The sequence below is a fragment of the Triticum urartu genome, chromosome 2A, assembly GCF_056163025.1.
Source record: "Triticum urartu cultivar PI428250 chromosome 2A, HENAU_Tu73, whole genome shotgun sequence".
Lineage (NCBI taxonomy): Eukaryota > Viridiplantae > Streptophyta > Magnoliopsida > Poales > Poaceae > Triticum > Triticum urartu.
Window position 1 is genome coordinate 621,159,333 of NC_141874.1, and position 18,743 is coordinate 621,178,075.

Sequence of the window (18,743 nt, forward strand, 5' to 3'; positions counted from 1 at the left end):
CGAAAGTAATTGAAAGGGTGTTACTTACCAAATCTCGTTTCACAGGTTCGAGGCAGCTCCTCTTTAACTTGCCACGCTCCTTGAAGATGTCCCCAATATCCCGTGTTTGGTCTTCATTGCTCTTATGCATGTTCGCACTCGTGGTTTTAAAATCTCAACATGGCAAGAAAAATATACTAGTAATACTCACGCATCTTGTGGGCAACATTAAAGCACTCGTCTGCCATGTTAGAGCATCTGCAACAGAAGCGCAACGCGTAGCGCTTTTAAATTTTTTTTACAGTGCTGAGATCGAGAAGTAGAGATAGAGAGTAGAGACATAGATAGTTGTCAGCATAGATATAGCATAGATAGATAAAAAATAGATAGTCCAACTACTCCTCCTCGGTGATGTCCTCCTCTGACGTCTCAATGTAGGCATGAAGATACCGATCATCGTCGGATTCCCAGGGCGACGCTGCTCCTAGCCTCATGTTGGATTGAGTGTCAGCTTTTCGCGTATGCTTGTCCTCGTGATAGGCAGCTCGCTATGCCCTCCTCTTCTCCCTCTCCGCCCTCCTTTGCACATAGAACTCGAGCTCGTTGATGATGTCCTGCGGGAAGCGTTGGCGCCACAGCGCCATGGCTTCCTTGTCCATCTCGGCGATGCCGAGATGGTGCTCCCGCCTCCGGTTGTCGCAACGATCCTCGTTGGTGATAAGCCGCGGCAGAGGCGCGAGCTCCTGCGCCCGCTCCCGCGTCGCCACATTGGGGAAGTTCAATGTTCTATGAGGCCACCGGAGGCGCCACGCCACCGCGTCGTACGCACGTGTGACCTCGTTGGCGATGTCAAAATTGCCGAGGCCGAGGCGCATCCCGCGGAACCGGATCTCCGCGGAGAAGCCGCCGGAGGGGCGCGCGCGGATGCCACGGTATCCCAAAGTTTCCCAGCGACGTGGCGGCATGGTGGCGCGGCGGCGGCGAGGCGAGAAAGAGCAGGGAGAGAGCGGTGGCGAGGCACAGAGCGGGGAGAGAGCGGTGGCGAGGCACAGAGCGGGGAGAGAGCGGTGGCAAGGCACAGAGCGGTGGCAGGGCGTTGGATTTTATAAAGCGTGCCGGACACCGCGCGCCAAAACTAGCGCGCGCCCGGCCGCTTTTTCCCACGTGCCCGATCCTTTCCCGATGTCCCTGCTATCTCTACTCTCTTCTCTACTGTTATATTTATTTTATATTTTATATTTATGTCTCCTCTCTTCTCTACTGTTATATTTATTTTATATTTAATATTTATCTCTACTACTCTACTCTCTACTCTCTTTTTTCTACTTTCTTTTCTCTACTCTCTACTTCTTATAAAAAATTGAGTTGGTGATTGATACGTCTCCAACGTATCTATAATTTTTCATTGTTCCATGCTATTATATTATGTGTTCTGGATGATAATGGGCTTTATTTTACACTTTTTTATTATTTTTGGGACTAACCTATTGACCGGAGGCCCTGCCCAAATTGCTGTTTTTGCCTATTTTAGTGTTTCGTAGAAAAGGAATATCAAACGGAGTCCAAATGGAATGAAACCTTCGGGAACTTGATTTTTGGAACAAACGTGATCCAGGGGACTTGGAGTGGACATCAAGCAATCAACGAGGCGGCCACGAGGCAGGGGCGCGCCCTCCACCCTCGTGGGCCCCTCATTGCTCCACCGACCTACTTCTTCCTCCTATATATATCCATATACTCCGTAAACATCCAGGAGCACCACAAAAACCTAATTCCACTGCCGCAACCTTCTGTACCCAAGAGATCCCATCTTGGGGCCTTTTCCGGAGCTACGCCGGAGGAGTCATTGATCATGGACGGCCTCTACATCAACTCCATGGCCCCTCCAATGATCTGTGAGTAGTTTACCTCAGACCTTTGGGTCCATAGCTAGTAGCTAGATGGCTTCTTCTCTCTCTTTGGATCTCAATACAAAGTTCTCCTTGATTCTCTTGGAGATCTATTCGATGTAATCTTCTTTTGCGCTGTGTTTGTCGAGATCCGATGAATTGTGGGTTTATGATCAAGTTTATCTATGAACAATATTTGAATCTTCTCTGAATTCTTTTATGTATTATTGGTCTATGTTTGCAAGTCTCTTCGAATTATCAGTTTGGTTTGGCCTACTAGATTGATCTTTCTTGCAATAGGAGAAGTGCTTAGCTTTGGGTTCAATCTTGCGGTGCTCGATCCCAGTGACAGAAAGGGAAACGACATGTATTGTATTGTTAACATCAAGGATAAAAAGATGGGGTTTATATCGTATTGCATGAGTTTATCCCTCTACATCATGTCATCTTGCTTAAGGCGTTACTCTGTTATTATGAACTTAATACTCTAGATGCATGCTGGATAGCGGTCCATGTGTGGAGTAATAGTAGTAGATGCAGAATCGTTTCGATCTACTTGTCTCGGACGTGATGCCTATATACATGATCATACCTATATATTCTCATAATTATTCACTTTTCTATCAATTGCTTGATAGTAATCTGTTCACCCACCGTAATACTTATGCTATCTTGAGAGAAGCTACTAGTGAAACCTATGGCCCCCGGGTCTATCTTCCATCATACAAGTTTCCAATCTATTTTATTTTGCAATCTTTACTTTCAATCTATAACATAAAAATACCAAAAATACTTATCTTATTATTATTATCTCTATCAGATCTCACTCTTGCAAGTGGCCATGAAGGGCTTGACAACCCCTTTATTGCGTTGCTTGCGAGGTTCTTATTTGTTTGTGTAGGTACGAGGTGACTCGCGCGTGGTCTCCTACTGGATTGATACCTTGGTTCTCAAAAACTGAGGGAAATACTTACGCTGCTTTACTGCATCACCCTTTCCTCTTCAAGGGAAAACCAGCGCAGTGCTCAAGAGGTAGCAAGAAGGATTTCTGGCGCCGTTGCAGGGGAGATCTACGCCAAGTCAAGACATACCAAGTACCCATCACAACTCTTATCCTTCGCATTACATTATTTGCCATTTGCCTCTCGTTTTCCTCTCCCCCACTTCACCCTTGCCGTTTTATTCGCCCTCTTTTCCTTTCGCCCTCTCTTTCCGTTCGCTTTTTCTTCGCTTGTTTGCTTGTGTGTTGGATTGCTTGTTTGTCATGATGGCTCAAGATAATACTAAATTGTTTGACTTTGCCAATACCAACAATAATGATTTTATTAGCACTCCGATTGCTACTCTTACCGATACTGAATCTTGTGAAATTAATACTGCTTTGTTGAATCTTGTCATGAAAGATCCGTATTCTGGCCTTCCTAGTGAAGATGTCGCTACCCATCTAAACAACTTTGTTTATTTGTGTGATATGCAAAAGAAGAAAGATGTGGACGACGACATTGTTAAACTTAAGCTATTTTTGTTTTCGCTTAGAGACCCTGCTAAAGCTTGGTTTTCGTCTTTGCCTAAAAATAGTATTGATTCATGGAATAAGTGCAAAGATGCTTTTATCTCGAAGTATTTTCCTCCCGCTAAGATCATCTCTCTTAGAAACGATATTATGAATTTTAAGCAACTTGATCATGAACATGTTGCATAATCTTGGGAGAGGATGAAATTAATGATACGTAATTGCCCTACACATGGTTTGATATGGATGATTATACAAAATTTCTATGCCGGATTGAATTCTGCTTCTAGAAATCTTTTAGATTCGGCCGCGGGAGGCACTTTTATGTAAATCACTTTAGGATAAGCCACCAATCTCCTAGATAATATTATGGTTAATTATTCTCAATGGCACACTGAAAGATCTACTAGTAAAAAGGTGCACGCAATCAAAGAGATTAATGTTTTGAGTGCAAAGATGGATGAACTTATGAATTTTTTTGCTAATAATGGTGCTCCTGTTGACACTAATGATATGCCTTTGTCTACTTTGATTGAGAATAATAATGAATCTATGGATGTGAATTTTGTTGGTAGGAATAATTTTGGTAACAACGCGTATAGAGGTAATTTTAATTCTAGGCCGTTTCCTAGTAATTCCTCAAATAATTATGGTAATTCCTACAACAATTCTTATGGAAATTATAATAAGATGCCCTCTGATTTTGAATCTAGTATTAAAGAATTTATTACTTCGCAAAAGAGTTTCAATGCTTTGATTGAAGAAAAATTATTTAAGATTGATGAGTTGGCTAGGAACGTGGATAGAATTTCTCTTGATGTTGATTCTTTGAAACTTAGATCTATTCCACCTAAGCATGATTTCAATGAGTCTCTCAAAGCCATGAGAATTTCCATTGATGAGAGCAAAGAATGAACCGCTAGGATGCGTGCTAAGAAAGATTGTTTTGTAAAAGCGTGTTATTCTAGTTTTCATGATAATAAAGATGAAGATCTAAAAGTAATTGATGTGTCCCCTATTAAATCTTTGTTTTGCAATATGAATCTTGATAATTATTGAACTGGAGATGAGTCAACTTTAGTTAGAAGGCGTCCCAAAAATTCGGAGTTTTTAGATCTTGAAACTAAAGTTGATAAAAGTGGGATTGAAGAGGTTAAAACTTTAAATAGCAATGAACCCACTATCTTGGATTTCAAGGAATTTAATTATGATAATTTCTCTTTGATATATTGTATTTCCTTGTTGCAATCCGTGCTAAATTCTCCTCATGCTTATAGTCAAAATAAAGCTTTTACTAAACATATCGTTGATGCTTTGATGCAATCTTATGAAGAAAAACTTGAGTTGGAAGTTTCTATCCCTAGAAAACTTTATGATGAGTGGGAACCTACAATAAAAATTAAACTTAAAGACCATGAATTCTATGCTTTGTGTGATTTGGGTGCAAGTGTTTCCACGATTCCAAAAAATTTGTGTGATTCGCTAGGTTTCCGTGAATTTGATGATTGTTCTCTAAACTTGCACCTTGCGGATTCCACCATTAAGAAACCTATGGGAAAGTTGAATGATGTTCTCATTGTTGCAAATAGGAATTATGTACCCGTAGATTTCATTGTTCTTGATATAGATTGCAATCCTTCATGTCCTATTATTCTTGGTAGACCTTTCCTTAGAACGATTGGTGCAATTATTGATATGAAGGAAGGTAATATTAAATTACAATTTCCATTAAGGAAAGGCATGGAGCACTTCCCTAGAAAGAAATTTAAATTACCATATGAATCTATTATGAGAGCCACTTATGGATTGCCTGCCAAAGATGGCAATACCTACATCTATCTTCGCTTTTATGCCTAGCTAGGGGCGTTAAATGATAGCGCTTGTTGGGAGGCAACCCAATTTTATTTTTATTCCTTGCTTTTTGCTCCTGTTTAGTAATAAATAATTTATCTAGACTATGTTTTGGTTGTGTTTTTTGTGTTTAATTAGTGTTTGTGCCAAGTAGAACCGTTGGGAAGACTTGGGGAAAGTCTTTTTGATCTTGCAGTAAAAAACAGAAAATTTAGCGCTCATGAGAATTGCTTCCTTTTTTATTTGAGAGTGATATTTAGTTAATTATTTTTTAAGATGATTAATAGATAAATTCCTCACGTCCAGCAATTTATTTTAGAATTTTTGGGGTTCCATAAGTATTCGAAACCTACAGATTACTACAGACTGTTCTATTTTTGACAGATTCTGTTTTTCGTGTGTTGTTTGCTTATTATAATGAATCTATGGCTAGTAATAGAGTTTATAAACCATAGAGAAGTTGGAATACAGTAGGTTTACCACCAATATAAATAAATAATGAGTTCATTATAGTACCTTGAAGTGGTGGTTTGTTTTCTTTTACTAACGGAGCTCACGAAGATTTTCTTTTAAGTTTTGTGTTGTGAAGTTTTCAAGTGTTGGGTAAGGATTTGATGGATTATGGAACAAGGAGTGGAAAGAGCCTAAGCTTGGGGATGCCAAAGGCACCCAAAGGTAAAATACAAGGACACCAAAAAGCCTAAGCTTGGGGATGCTCCGGAAGGCATCCCCTCTTTCGTCTTCGTTCATCGGTAACTTTACTTGGAGCTATATTTTTATTCGCCACATGATATGTGTTTTTCTTGGAGCGTATTGTATGATTTGAGTCTTTGCTTTTTAGTTTACCACAATCATCCTTTCTTTACACACCTTTTGAGAGAGACACACATGAATTAGAATTTATTAGAATACTCTATGTGTTTCACTTATATCTTTTGAGCTATATAGTTTTTGCTCTAGTGCTTCACTTATATCTTTCAGAGCACGGAGGTGGTTTTAATTTTACAGAAATAATTGATCTCTCATGCTTCACTTATATTATTTTGAGAGTCCTTTAGAACAACATGGCAATTTGCTTTTAGGCATAATAAGAAGCTTTCATATAAGTGCATTGAATACTAAGAGAAGTTTGATACTTGATGATTGTTTTGAGATATGGATATAGTGATATCAAAGTTGTGCTAGTTGAGTAGTTGTCAATTTGATAAATACTTGTGTTGAAGTTTGCAAGTCCCATTGTAGCGACCTGACCCGAATGGATCAAGCCTCTGTGCTTAAGTGTCATCCCTGGATCGGTATGCTGACACACACAGTACTCGAAGGATTTATAACAGAGGTAAATCACATGTATAAAGTAACGTAAATAGTATTACCTCAATCCATATAGTGGAAGCAACAAGGTTGTGGATTCCCATCAACACCAACGGCAAAGTTGAGTGTAGAAATCGCAACCCTAACGTATCACTTACTCGTCGTAAGATAATCCTGCAACATGAGACGTTGCAGCCCGAAACGGGTCAGTACATTGAATGTACTCGCAAATTCACACCATAGAGAAAATGATGAACAATGGCTATCACTATATGCATATATGGCTGGTGGAAAAGCTCTATGGTTATAAGGTTTTTGCGTAAAGCCAATTTTTCCCTACTGCAAAGGAATAAATTTATTTAACTATCATGGTGGTTGTTGAACATTGAGAATGGTTGATAGCATTCTCAATCCCAATTAAGTAACATCATTAAACCCAACAGTATTCATTTAAAGTAACATGATGAGATCAACAGGATAATCCAAGAACTAGATACTCAAGATGTCCATAACCGGGGACACGGCTAATCATGATTAGTTTATGCACTCTGCAGAGGTTTGCGCACTTTTCCCCACAAGACTCGATCGCCTCCGTTTGGTTTCTCGCACTACAGGGTGTTTGAGAAGACCGATGACCGAGACATAGTCTTTCAGAAGCACTTGCACCTTACGATCGGGTAGACCATACCACCTACATCCCCTACATCTGCTAGTCTACCACTGTAAGAGTTCGCACAACTTAGTCAACTATGCCAGAGCCCATAATGGCTTGTGGCTGCACACGTAAGTTTCTAGCATGAAAAATCTCATGATCCCTTTGAGCCTGGGTGGCGGTCCGAAAAAAAAACAGGCAAGTCCTGATAGACATCAGGCGCCTCAATCCACCCAGATGTGTGTTTAAGTTGCCACCTTAAATAAACCATTAATTAACAATCTCACATCTGTCATGGATACACTCACCCAAACCACGTCTACTAGCGTAGCATGGCATAATAAGCAAACGTAGAGTAACTCCCAAGGGTTTGAAAATAAACAGGTAATAGGTACTACCTCAACTACTTCCCATCCCACAATTTAATTAGATCCTAATCATGCAATGTGAGAGGATTGATCTAATGCAATAAAACTGGGTTGTAGAAAAAGGTATGATCAAAGTGTGAACTTGCCTGCAATGTTGATGAAGATGATTCGCACTCAAAATCTTGATAGATCTACTCGTCACACTCCGGTCAATCTATCATAAGCAACCAGTAGTAACCACACATAAGCAATCACTCAAAAGATCAGAAAGATCAAAGAAAACGATTCGGAAACATCAAAACCAAGCAAATAACTCTTGCAACATAAAACAATTTCTAACAGTAACAAAATTATGTGAATTTGGCCTTATTAGAATGTTTAGGTCAAGAGCTTCGATTTGCAAAAAGAATCAACTAAATCCGAGTTACGAAACTCAAGTTATGATCAAACGAAGTTTGAATTCAAATCTGATCAAATTCAAATTTTAAAATTTTCAAAAAAAATGTTTGAGTTGGATTAATGGATAGAGGAGATCGTAACGAAGACGTGGGCGTTGGTTTCATCTAATTCCGACTAACGAGCAAAAAGTTATAGACATTTGAAAATTAGGGACTAATCTGTAAATAAAATCTTCATGGATAGGTCCCTGGCCGAAAAATAACCAGAAAACGAAAATACTAAATAACGAACGCTCTTTTATAAGATCAAAATAGTGGACGTTCGCTTTTTAATAAAACCTAAAAAAACAGATCTAGTCTAGGTTTTTTTTTAAACGAACTTAAAAGACCGGGGTTGGTTTTATACCGGTTCGCGGCGAATAAAACCGAGGACGGCGGCGAGGTCAACGTTGAGGCACACGGCGGCGGCTCCGGCGAGCGGGGCGAGGCAAGCCGGCGGAGAGCGGCGCGGTGACGGTGGCGGTGGAGCAGCGGCTCCGGCGGGCGAGCGGCGCGGTGGTGCGGCACGGGGCAAGGCGGCGGCGGCAGCAGCAGCTAGCGGCGGCGGCGGCGATGTGCGTCGGCGGCGCGGGCAGCAAGCAGCGGCGGGAGGCGGCGGTTGGGGGGAGAGAGCGGGCGGCGGGGCGCGCTATTTATGGAGGGAGGGGGCGACGCGGTGGCGTGCGGGAGGGGCAAGGCGGCGGGAGGTGGCCGGGTCGGCCACGGCGGCGGCCGGCGGCGTACGGGCGCAGGACTGCGCCCAGGGTCGGTGGCGAAGGCGCGGCTGGGCTGGCGCGACGCAATCGGCTGGGCTCTGGGCCGGCCCAGTCGGCGAAGGGATTTTTTTTAGATTTTCCCAGACAACAGAAAAAGCAATAAAACAAAATAAATAAAAATTTTATATAGGCGTATAATATATTAAAATTTTCAGAAAAAGATTTTCTTCAACATGGATATTTTTCTAGCATTAAATAAAATACACACAAATTCAGATAATTCAAAGAGTGCTACTGGTCTATTAAAATCCAGTAAAAATCATTTTAAAATACCAAAATGATTTCAAATAAATTTTTCTCCAATTTTCTAATGTAGGGAATCATGTTACCCTAATTTCCATATATTTTATTTTTGGAGAAAAATAATTTGAATAAAACTCAAATAAATCCTCTGAAACTCCCAGCTCATATTTCATAATTTGAAGAAGTCATTTTATCTTCTCTCGTGAAAATCATTGAGTTGCATAAAGTTTCTGAAGTGGAAAATATTTCCCAATGGAATTCAAATATTTTTCAAACACCCTTTTCATTTTAAATGGAAGAAGTCATGTCATCTTCTCTCTAGGGTTTTGTGTTGAAAAGAATTTGAATTCATGGAGATCATAAAAGCAAATATGAAAGTTTGGGAAAGTCCTTTTATTCCCTCTCATTTAACTTTCAAAAGTTTCGAATTCACTCACTTTCAGACAATCAATCAAACAATCAATCAAATCTATCTATTTGTTTATAACATTCCAAAATTTAGAATTTTGGGATGTTACACCCATAGCATGCACGTATGGTAAAAATTGTCTAACAAATTTGAAACATGAGGTGTTATTTGATTGTCTTCCTTATGAGCGGCGGTCGGGGATGAGCGATGGTCTTTCCTACCAGTCTACCCCCTTAGGAGCACGCGCGTAATACTTGGTTTTTGATGACTTGTAGATTTTTTCTATAAGTATGTGAGTTCTTTATGACTAATGTTGAGTCCATGGATTATACTCACTCTCACCCTTCCATCATTGCTAGCCTCTTCGGTACCGTGCATTGCCCTTTCTCACCTAGAGAGTTGGTGCAAACTTTGCGCGTGCATCCAAACCCCGTGATATGATATGCTCTATCACACATAAACCTCCTTATATCTTCCTCAAACAGCCACCATATCTACCTATTATGGCATTTCCATAGCCATTCCGAGATATATTGCCATGCAACTTTCCACCGTTCCGTTTATTATGACACGCATCATCATTGTCATATTGCCTTGCATGATCATGTAGTTGACATCGTATTTGTGGCAAAGCCACCATTCATAATTCTTTCATACATGTCACTCTTGAGTCATTGCACATCTCGGTACACCGCCGGAGGCATTCATATAGAGTCATATCTTGTTCTAGTATTGAGTTGTAATCATTGAGTTGTAAATAAATAGAAGTGTGATGATCATCATTAATAGAGCATTGTCCCAAAAAAGAGAAAGGCCAAAAATAGGCCCAAAAATTAAAAATTAAAAATAAAAAGGGGCAATGCTACTATCCTTTCTTCCACACTTGTGCTTCAAAGTAGCACCATGATCTTTATAATAGAGAGTCTCTTGTTTTGTCATTTTCGTATACTAGTGGGAATTTTTCATTATAGAACTTGGCTTGTATATTCCCACAATGGACATCCTCAAGTGCCCTAGGTCTTCGTGAGCAAGAAAGTTGGATGCACACCCACTTAGTTTCTTTTGTTGAGCTTTCATACATTTATAGCTCTAGTGCATCTATTGCATGGAAATCCCTACTCCTTGCATTGACATCAATTGATGGGCATCTCCCTAGCCCATTGATTAGCCGTGTCGATGTGAGACTTTCTCCTTTTTTGTCTTCTCCACGTAACCCCCTTCATTATATTCTATTCCACCCATAGTGCTATATCCATGGCACACGCTCATGTATTGCGTGAAAGTTGAAAAAAGTTTGAGATTACTAAAGTATGAAACAATTGCTTGGCTTGTCATCGGGGTTGTGCATGACGAGAGCATTCTTGTGTGACGAAAATGGAGCATGACCAAACTATATGATTTTGTCGGGATGAACTTTCTTTGGCCATGTTATTTTGAGAAGACATGATTTGTTAGTTAGTGTGCTTGAAGTATTATTATTTTTATGTCAATATTAAACTTCTATCTTGAATCTTTCGGATCTGAACATTCATGCCACAATAAAGAAAATTGCATTGAGAAATATGTTAGGAAGCATTCCACATCAAAATTTCTATTTTTATCATTTACCTACTCAAGGACGAGCAGGAATTAAGCTTGGGGATGCTTGATACGTCTCCAACATATCAATAATTTTTTATTGTTCCATGCTATTATATTATCTGTTTTGGATGATAACGGGCTTTATTTTACACTTTTATATTACTTTCGGGACTAACCTATTAACCGGAGGCCCAGCCCAAATTGCTGTTTTTTTTGTCTATTTCAGTGTTTCGTAGAAAAGGAATATCAAACGGAGTCCAAACGGAATGAAACCTTCGGGAACGTGATTTTTGGAACAAACGTGATCCATGGGACTTGGAGTGGACGTCAAGCAATCAACGAGGCGGCCACAAGGCAGGGGGTCACGCCCACCCCCTGGGCGCGTCTTCCACCCTCGTGGGCCCCTCGTTGCTCCACCGACCTACTTCTTCCTCCTATATATATCCATATACCCCGTAAACATCCAGGAGCACCAAGAAAACCTAATTCCACTGCCGCAACCTTTTGTACCCAAGAGATCCCATATTGGGGCCTTTTCCAGAGCTCCGCCGGAGGGGGCATTGATCACGGAGGGCCTCTACATCAACTCCATGGCCCCTCCGATGAAGTGTGAGTAGTTTACCTCAGACCTTCTGGTCCATAGATAGTTACTAGATGGCTTCTTCTCTCTCTTTGGATCTGAATACAAAGTTCTCCTTAATTCTATTGGAGATCTATTCGATGTAATCTTCTTTTGTGGTGTGTTTGTTGAGATCCGATGAATTGTGGGTTTATGATCAAGTTTATCTATGAACAATATTTGAATCTTCTCTGAATTCTTTTATGTATGATTGGTTTATCTTTGCAAGTCTCTTCGAATTATCAGTTTGGTTTGGCCTACTAGATTTATCTTTCTTGCAATGGGAAAAGTGCTTAGCTTTGGGTTCAATCTTGCGGTGCTCGATCCCAGTGACAGATAGGGAAACGACACGTATTATATTGTTGCCATCGATGATAAAAAGATGGGGTTTATATCATATTGCATGAGTTTATCCCTCTACATCATGCCATCTTGCTTAAGGTGTTACTCTGTTCTTATGAACTTAATACTCTAGATGCATGCTGGATAGCGGTCGATGTGTGGAGTAATAGTAGTAGATGCAGAATCGTTTCGATCTACTTGTCTTGGATGTGATGCCTATATACATGATCATACCTAGATATTCTCATAATTATTCGCTTTTCTATCAATTGCTCGACAGTAATTTGTTCACCCACTGTAGTACTTATGCTATCTTGTGAGAAGCCACTAGTGAAACCTATGGCCCCCGGGTCTATCTTCCATCATACAAGTTTCCAATCTATTTTATTTTGCAATCTTTACTTTCAATCTATATCATAAAAATACCAAAAATACTTATCTTATTATTATTATCTCTATCAGATCTCACTCTTGCAAGTGGCCGTGAAGGGCTTGACAACCCCTTTATCGCGTTGGTTGCGATTTTCTTATTTGTTTGTGTAGGTATGAGGTGACTCGCTTGTGGTCTCCTACTGTATTGATACCTTGGTTCTCAAAAACTGAGGGAAATACTTACGTTGATTTACTACATCACCATTTCCTCTTCAAGGGAAAACCAATGCAGTGCTCAAGAGGTAGCAGTGATGATGGTGTGTCTGTCGTCCTGCAATATAGACCGTCTGATCTATATCTGACGGATAGAAAGCAAACTTTGACAATTTTGCAAAGATATACCCGCAGCCCTCTCCAGATTTGCAGATAAGGCCTTCCCTCGTTCATCCTTTTCTCCTACAAGATAAGCTACTCATACAAATGCCTCTTGATGTTCCATGCAATGCATGGGCATCTTGCTAGTTCTAAAAAACTGTCCATCATTTGCGAAACTACTGGTTGCAGATGAGGAACCTACCCAAGCATAGCATGATACAGGAGCGACGCACAATTACAAGTTGATATTATGTTGGACAATGGAGGCTATAATCAATTACTTTTACGGGAACAATAGAAACCAGGAAATTTGAAGGGTAGGGATGAACAAAATTGGAATTGCACATGTACTTCCAAGTGATTCAATACACACATTACCAATCGAGGAGGAGAATGATGGTCGCGGCGGCCTCTGTGCATCATGGTCGGCAACGGGAGTCAGTTCATTGTCTAGGATGGTGGTTCTTCTATGCTTGGCGCCGGCTTTCGGGAAGCAGATCCGAGACCGTGGAAGACGGTGCTGGGGAAGAGGCTCCGTGTATGATGATGACGGTGGACCGACTCCAGTGCGGCGTACGAGGTCGTCGATGAGGCAGATACCCTACGGTGGACGAGTGCGTCGATGGAGAAGGGGAGGAGCACGAAGGCTGCGGTGCCGTGGAGAAGTCTATTTTGTTGTGGGGTTAGAAAATGGGGAGTATTCATGTGTACTACTCTGGGTGCCGGGGTGGGGTTGGCTGGGTAGGGTGAACCTCAAGTTACGAAAACAGGCCCCTACCAAGCGTAATCCATAGACCTGTTCCGAAGGTTATGATGGTAACTTCGCACTGCTCGAATCAGGTTCGCGGGAGATTTTCCCGCCGGCCTGAAAATTTTGTGACACTGAACTCCCCGTGTGGCGTGTTGGGTGATTGGGCTACGCAACTAGCGAGTAGTACTGGTAACTACTAGTACTCCCTCCAATTTTATTAACTCTGCATAGTAGGTTTGACCGAAGTCAAACTTCCTAAAGTTTGACCAAGTTTATAGAAAAACATAAACATTTACCATAACAAATATGTATGATGTGAAAGTACATTCAATAATGAATCTAATGGTATTTATTTGTTATTGTATATGTTAATAATTTTTGTTATAAACTTTCTGAGAGTATACAAAACTTGACTTTGACCAATGCTAATACGCGGACTTAAATAAAAACGAAGGGAGTACACATTTGTTTTCTTAGTTTGTAGTGAATTAATCATTTGTTGTAATTGTGAAATAAATATATTAGGCTGCTGACTTCGAATGTAATGGTCTATACAATTCAATAGTTGCAATCATTGTTGAATTCCAAGATGTATACGAGGTCTATAGTACTTCACTATATGCTCAAACTCACATAATCCCAATCAAATGAGAATCTAAATGCATTTCATAGTTATTACTTTGTAGGATGCAACAAAACCAACCATAACTTTACATCATCCATTATAAAAGCAACATTTTGAACACATCCCAATGTGTGAATGAAACATGTAGAGAGAGCTTGCAAAGATGGAGCAGATAGGGTGGTAAAGATTGTGTCTATGTGGACAAGACACTAGGAGACAAACCTAACGAGAAAGAGAGAGAGAGAGAGAGAGAGAGAGAGAGAGAGGAAGAAGTTAGGTCTATGAGATAGATGGAGACATGTAATATACGTGAGATGTGTGTGCATCCGGATTCTACAGATGTGGAAGGAGAAGAGACAACAGGTTTGATGAGAGAACTAGAAAAACATGGGCGAGAGGGGAAGGATCTCATGGGTTGAGGGATTGATAATTTTATGTGGGAGAGAGAGGGATTGGTAATTTTGTGTGGGAGAGAGGGGGGAGAGGAGTCAGTCAGCCGTCGTCACATCATCCTGCTTCCACATGGCCCCGCATTCTCTAGTGCAGTGTGGTCGCCGTCTTCGATCTCCTCGATGCCCTCTTTGAAGGTTGAGGTGTTGTGCATGCTGGGGTGCAGAGAAGCACAAGCGAGAGTGGTCGCCATATAGCCTTGGATGGGGATCAATTGTGTGCTCGGGGGAGGGGGAGTGTGTGTGCGGTGGGTGTGTGTGTGTGTTTGTGTGTGTGGGTGTGCGAGGTATTGAGAGAAATCAAACCTATGGAGAGAAATGTGTGTGTATGTGACGGAAAGCTACATGCTAAATAGGGTTTTCACAAAGAGATTGTGCGTGCGAGATAGAGAGCGATGTGTGGGCCTTGAGGTGGGCAGGGGCCGAGTGAGGGTGTCAAAATGTGTGCGTTGATGCATGTGTTACATGCGATCATGCGAGGGACGGACGAACCGAGAGAGATGGTTGTTGTGTTATGGATGCTCCTCTCTCTCTCACACACACACACACAAGTACAAATAGAAGACCGTTCTCTCATGTATACACAACGTATCGCCGTCTTTCTATGTCTCACTCATGCATGATTATTTGCACATTCACACCTCTCTATGTCTCTATCACACGCACAGCGTCTCCACATTGCCCTTCCGCCACAACACACATATGGATACATACACACGTTCTCTCTCAGTCACACACACAAAATCAGTATTAAAAAAACTAGGGCGCACCTAAAACGTCCAAATTCAAATAAACACAAACTGGAGCTAAAGTCAAATATATGGAAATATTATAGTGTCAAGAACTTTTCAAGGAAAAAAAGTTGAGTAATATTCAGGGATTGTTTTCACACACAAAAAAAAGGTTCGGTGGGTGTCCTTCGAGCGCGACACGGTGACACGCCGTTCGATCAACCGCGCGGCCGCGGTTCACGCGCTTGCACAGGATTCCGTATCGTGGTTGTGGTAACTAATATAAGCGATGCCTCAGTCTAATGTTTATGTGTACTAGTATGGTTTTCTTTTAAGTTTGACCAACCCTATAAAAAACTAAACTAAGCTCCCATACGCTCACTCATGAATATGCCGCCGCCGCTGTTGCGCATGTCGGCGCCCACCTGCTCTGACCAACCATTTCTCGCCCATCACTGCCGTGTCGCCGCCATCCGTATACCATGAAGCCGAAGGCTCACCCGCTCACGTCGCCTACAGTCCCTCCTCGCGATGCCGTCTTGCTACCAAGCACACGAGCAGCTGGTGGAGCCGCGTCTATGCATCCAGCGTACAAAGAGGAGGACGAGCACGTGCTCCAGCACGCCGGCGAGGAGGAACTAGCGTGTCATTGTCGTCTCCGCCCGCGCGGAGGTGGCACGCATGGTGGCTGTCACGACGGAAGCCGGTCGCGCCCGCGCCGAGCCCACAAACCGGGTGCAGACGCGGAATCTACCTTCGAGACCTTGAATGCCATGTGGATCCTGCAATCTGAAGGAGCAATTTGGGTCAGTCGACTCTTGTGAGCCGTTGGATGCAACATGGATGGCTAGAAGGGCTTCTTAAACCTCCGAAATTGATGCACTATTCATCTTCTCATCCCGCCACACGCCTAACTGCCTGCCGCCGCCCCGCCCTCCCCTGAACCGCCTACCACCGCTACGCTCCCCCACCCTCGCCATCTGTTTAACCCTGGGCATGATCCATTTTTTTGGCGGACTACATTCCACATCCAACACTCATAAGATAGATCATGGGCACCCTGCCACCCTAATATAGATACTGGGGTATCTTATCTGGCGTCTCCATCGAACTTCTTTCACAAATCTACTGACCCAAATTATACTACTAGTACGAACGTATTAAGTATAGTAGGAACACGAAGATACGAGAAGTACTACCAACTGCAAGAAGAACAGTAGTAAGACATAGTACTAGTACTACTGTACGTACTAAAGAGTTCAAATAATGAGAAAGAACATAAACATAGTTCTGCTGGGGGCTCAGCACAACACACCCCTGAAATAAAACTAAGCAACTAGTCTATTTGACACTGTAGTAGAACCAGCATGAGCGACGTCACTGCCACCTTACTCGGAGTCCGAGTCCATGTCCTCGACTTCATCCTCATCCCTCTTCCTCTTCCTCTTCGCTGCCGCTTCTTTGCTTGAACCGGACACTGGGCTCTGCTTCTTCATCCAACCCTTGTAGATATTTAAACAAAGGTAGGCATCCATTGCTGCATACAGGATGTGATCTTCATCTATTGTCTTCGACTCCCATGCATGATGAAACTCGTGGTGAGGTTTCTTCAATTTAGCATACGAAGGATTAATGATGGCTGCTGCCAGGGTCAGCATTGAAGGCTGAGAGGAGGACACCAGGCTTGCCTTCTAGAGATCAAAGGGCTGGATTACAACGAGGCCTACCGACCCAGGACATCCGTGTCGTTCCTAAAGTCTAGTGTAACGAATTTCACTCTTTCGTCCTTGAGGAAGTTCTTAAAATCCTGGCATTCAACGTCGGCATGGCAGATGTGGTAGACCAAGCACATGTTATGTACGCAAACCTGGATCACGACGGGCTTCTTCATCTCTGCCTCCTTTAGAATCTTCTTGCTTTCCAGGACTGTGGTGTACTCAACATCTAGCCCAGCGACCCACTCATCCTTTGAGTTTTCGAACATGCTTCTGAAGTGAGCAAGGCATCCTTTCACTGACGCGGATCCACGGGTGTAGATGACGATGAACTCATCGCCGGTGATGGCTCTAACCTGGTACTCAGCGGCGACCATGGAGATTTGGGAGGCCATGGATTTTGTAGGAGGGTTAGGAGAAGTTGAACTGGTGTAATGTGAAAGGACGGGGCGACTAGGAGCGAACTATTATAAGGTAGAAGAAGGGGATGAGTAGGGCGTGCGAACATCGTGGGGTTGTTGGCTTGCCCAGTGGATAAACGGCTGCAAGCCCCCAAAGAGTTCTCGAGTACTATGCGGGACCCACTAGATGTCATGTATACTAGACTCATATCGTAGGCCTGACGGTATAGCTTCTGCTTGTTCGCACGCCATGCCGGCGCGTGGATGTAACTTCACTCAATTCCCTCAACCGTCGCGCCTCCCACAACCTTCGCCTCCCTCGCGCAGACGCGCCCTTAGAGACTTCGACCGGCTATAAATGAGCAATTCTTTTGCCTACTCCGCATGCATGATACTCCCTCTGGTCCTTTTTACTTCCGTCAACCGTTTGCGAAGTTTTTGACCAAATTTATACTAAAAATATCAATATCTACAATACTGATTATAATGAGTATAAAAATATTGATATGACATTGTGAATGTTGATGTACATTTTTCTATAAGTTTGGTCAAAGTAGACGTACATTGAGTTCAGACAAAACTTAAATGCACAGTGCAGACCAGTTCCTCCATCCAGGTGCGTGCCATGTCCTATCTAGTCATCACAACAAGGTTAACTATTAGAGTACCACTACCTCCCTTGTACTCTTACCAAGATAGAGGCGGTGGAATAGTTTTTGTAGTGGTTTCTAGAGTCTATACTCCATCTTCAGGAACCTTCGCCGCCACCGGCAAGAATGCAAGGAGATGAACCAGAAAGGAAATGAGGCTGGAATGAGTAGTTCCGTATTTTATACAGTGGCAGAGGTGAGTAAATATTTGTTATACAGTACCTCTGGTGGCAAGGCCATGTCTCTATGCACACACATCTCAGCTGTTGGTTCCAAGTAGATCGAACGACTCACGTTGTCCAGAGGCAGACATACCATCACCACCAACTGAGATTTTTATAGGAGTGGCCATGCATGCATGTGGTGTAATGAATGCATCGGTTTACACAAATTTTTGAGAAAAACGAGAGTACTAATTAAGTACATTTGCAAACTACAGAATTAATTCCACCATTCATCATCTACCTTGGTTGAAGAGATTTTCAAATTAAGCCCTATAAACCGGAAAGGAGGGAGTACCACATTACCACCACTATGGCCAGCCTTAATCATCGCATGCAATAATTTAGTGCACCTTGAAATTAGAACGCCTGCTTGACTCTCCTTCTCCCTCCAGCGGTCCCACCACTCCACCCCGTGTGGAATTAATCTGCATGCATGACTCTCCTCCCCCGCGCTCGTCCACTCCATTGTGACCAGCAATA

General features: G+C 42.4%; 1 protein-coding gene across 1 annotated transcript; it reads right to left on the reverse strand.

The window, feature by feature from the left end:
* Positions 1–527: 527 nt before the first annotated feature.
* On the reverse strand, positions 528–944 carry LOC147986257 (ethylene-responsive transcription factor ERF073-like). Its single transcript, XM_087541936.1, has one exon. The coding sequence runs from the start codon at positions 942–944 to the stop codon at positions 528–530; it is 417 nt and encodes a 138-aa protein (XP_087398062.1).
* Between the last annotated feature and the right edge of the window lie 17,799 nt (positions 945–18,743).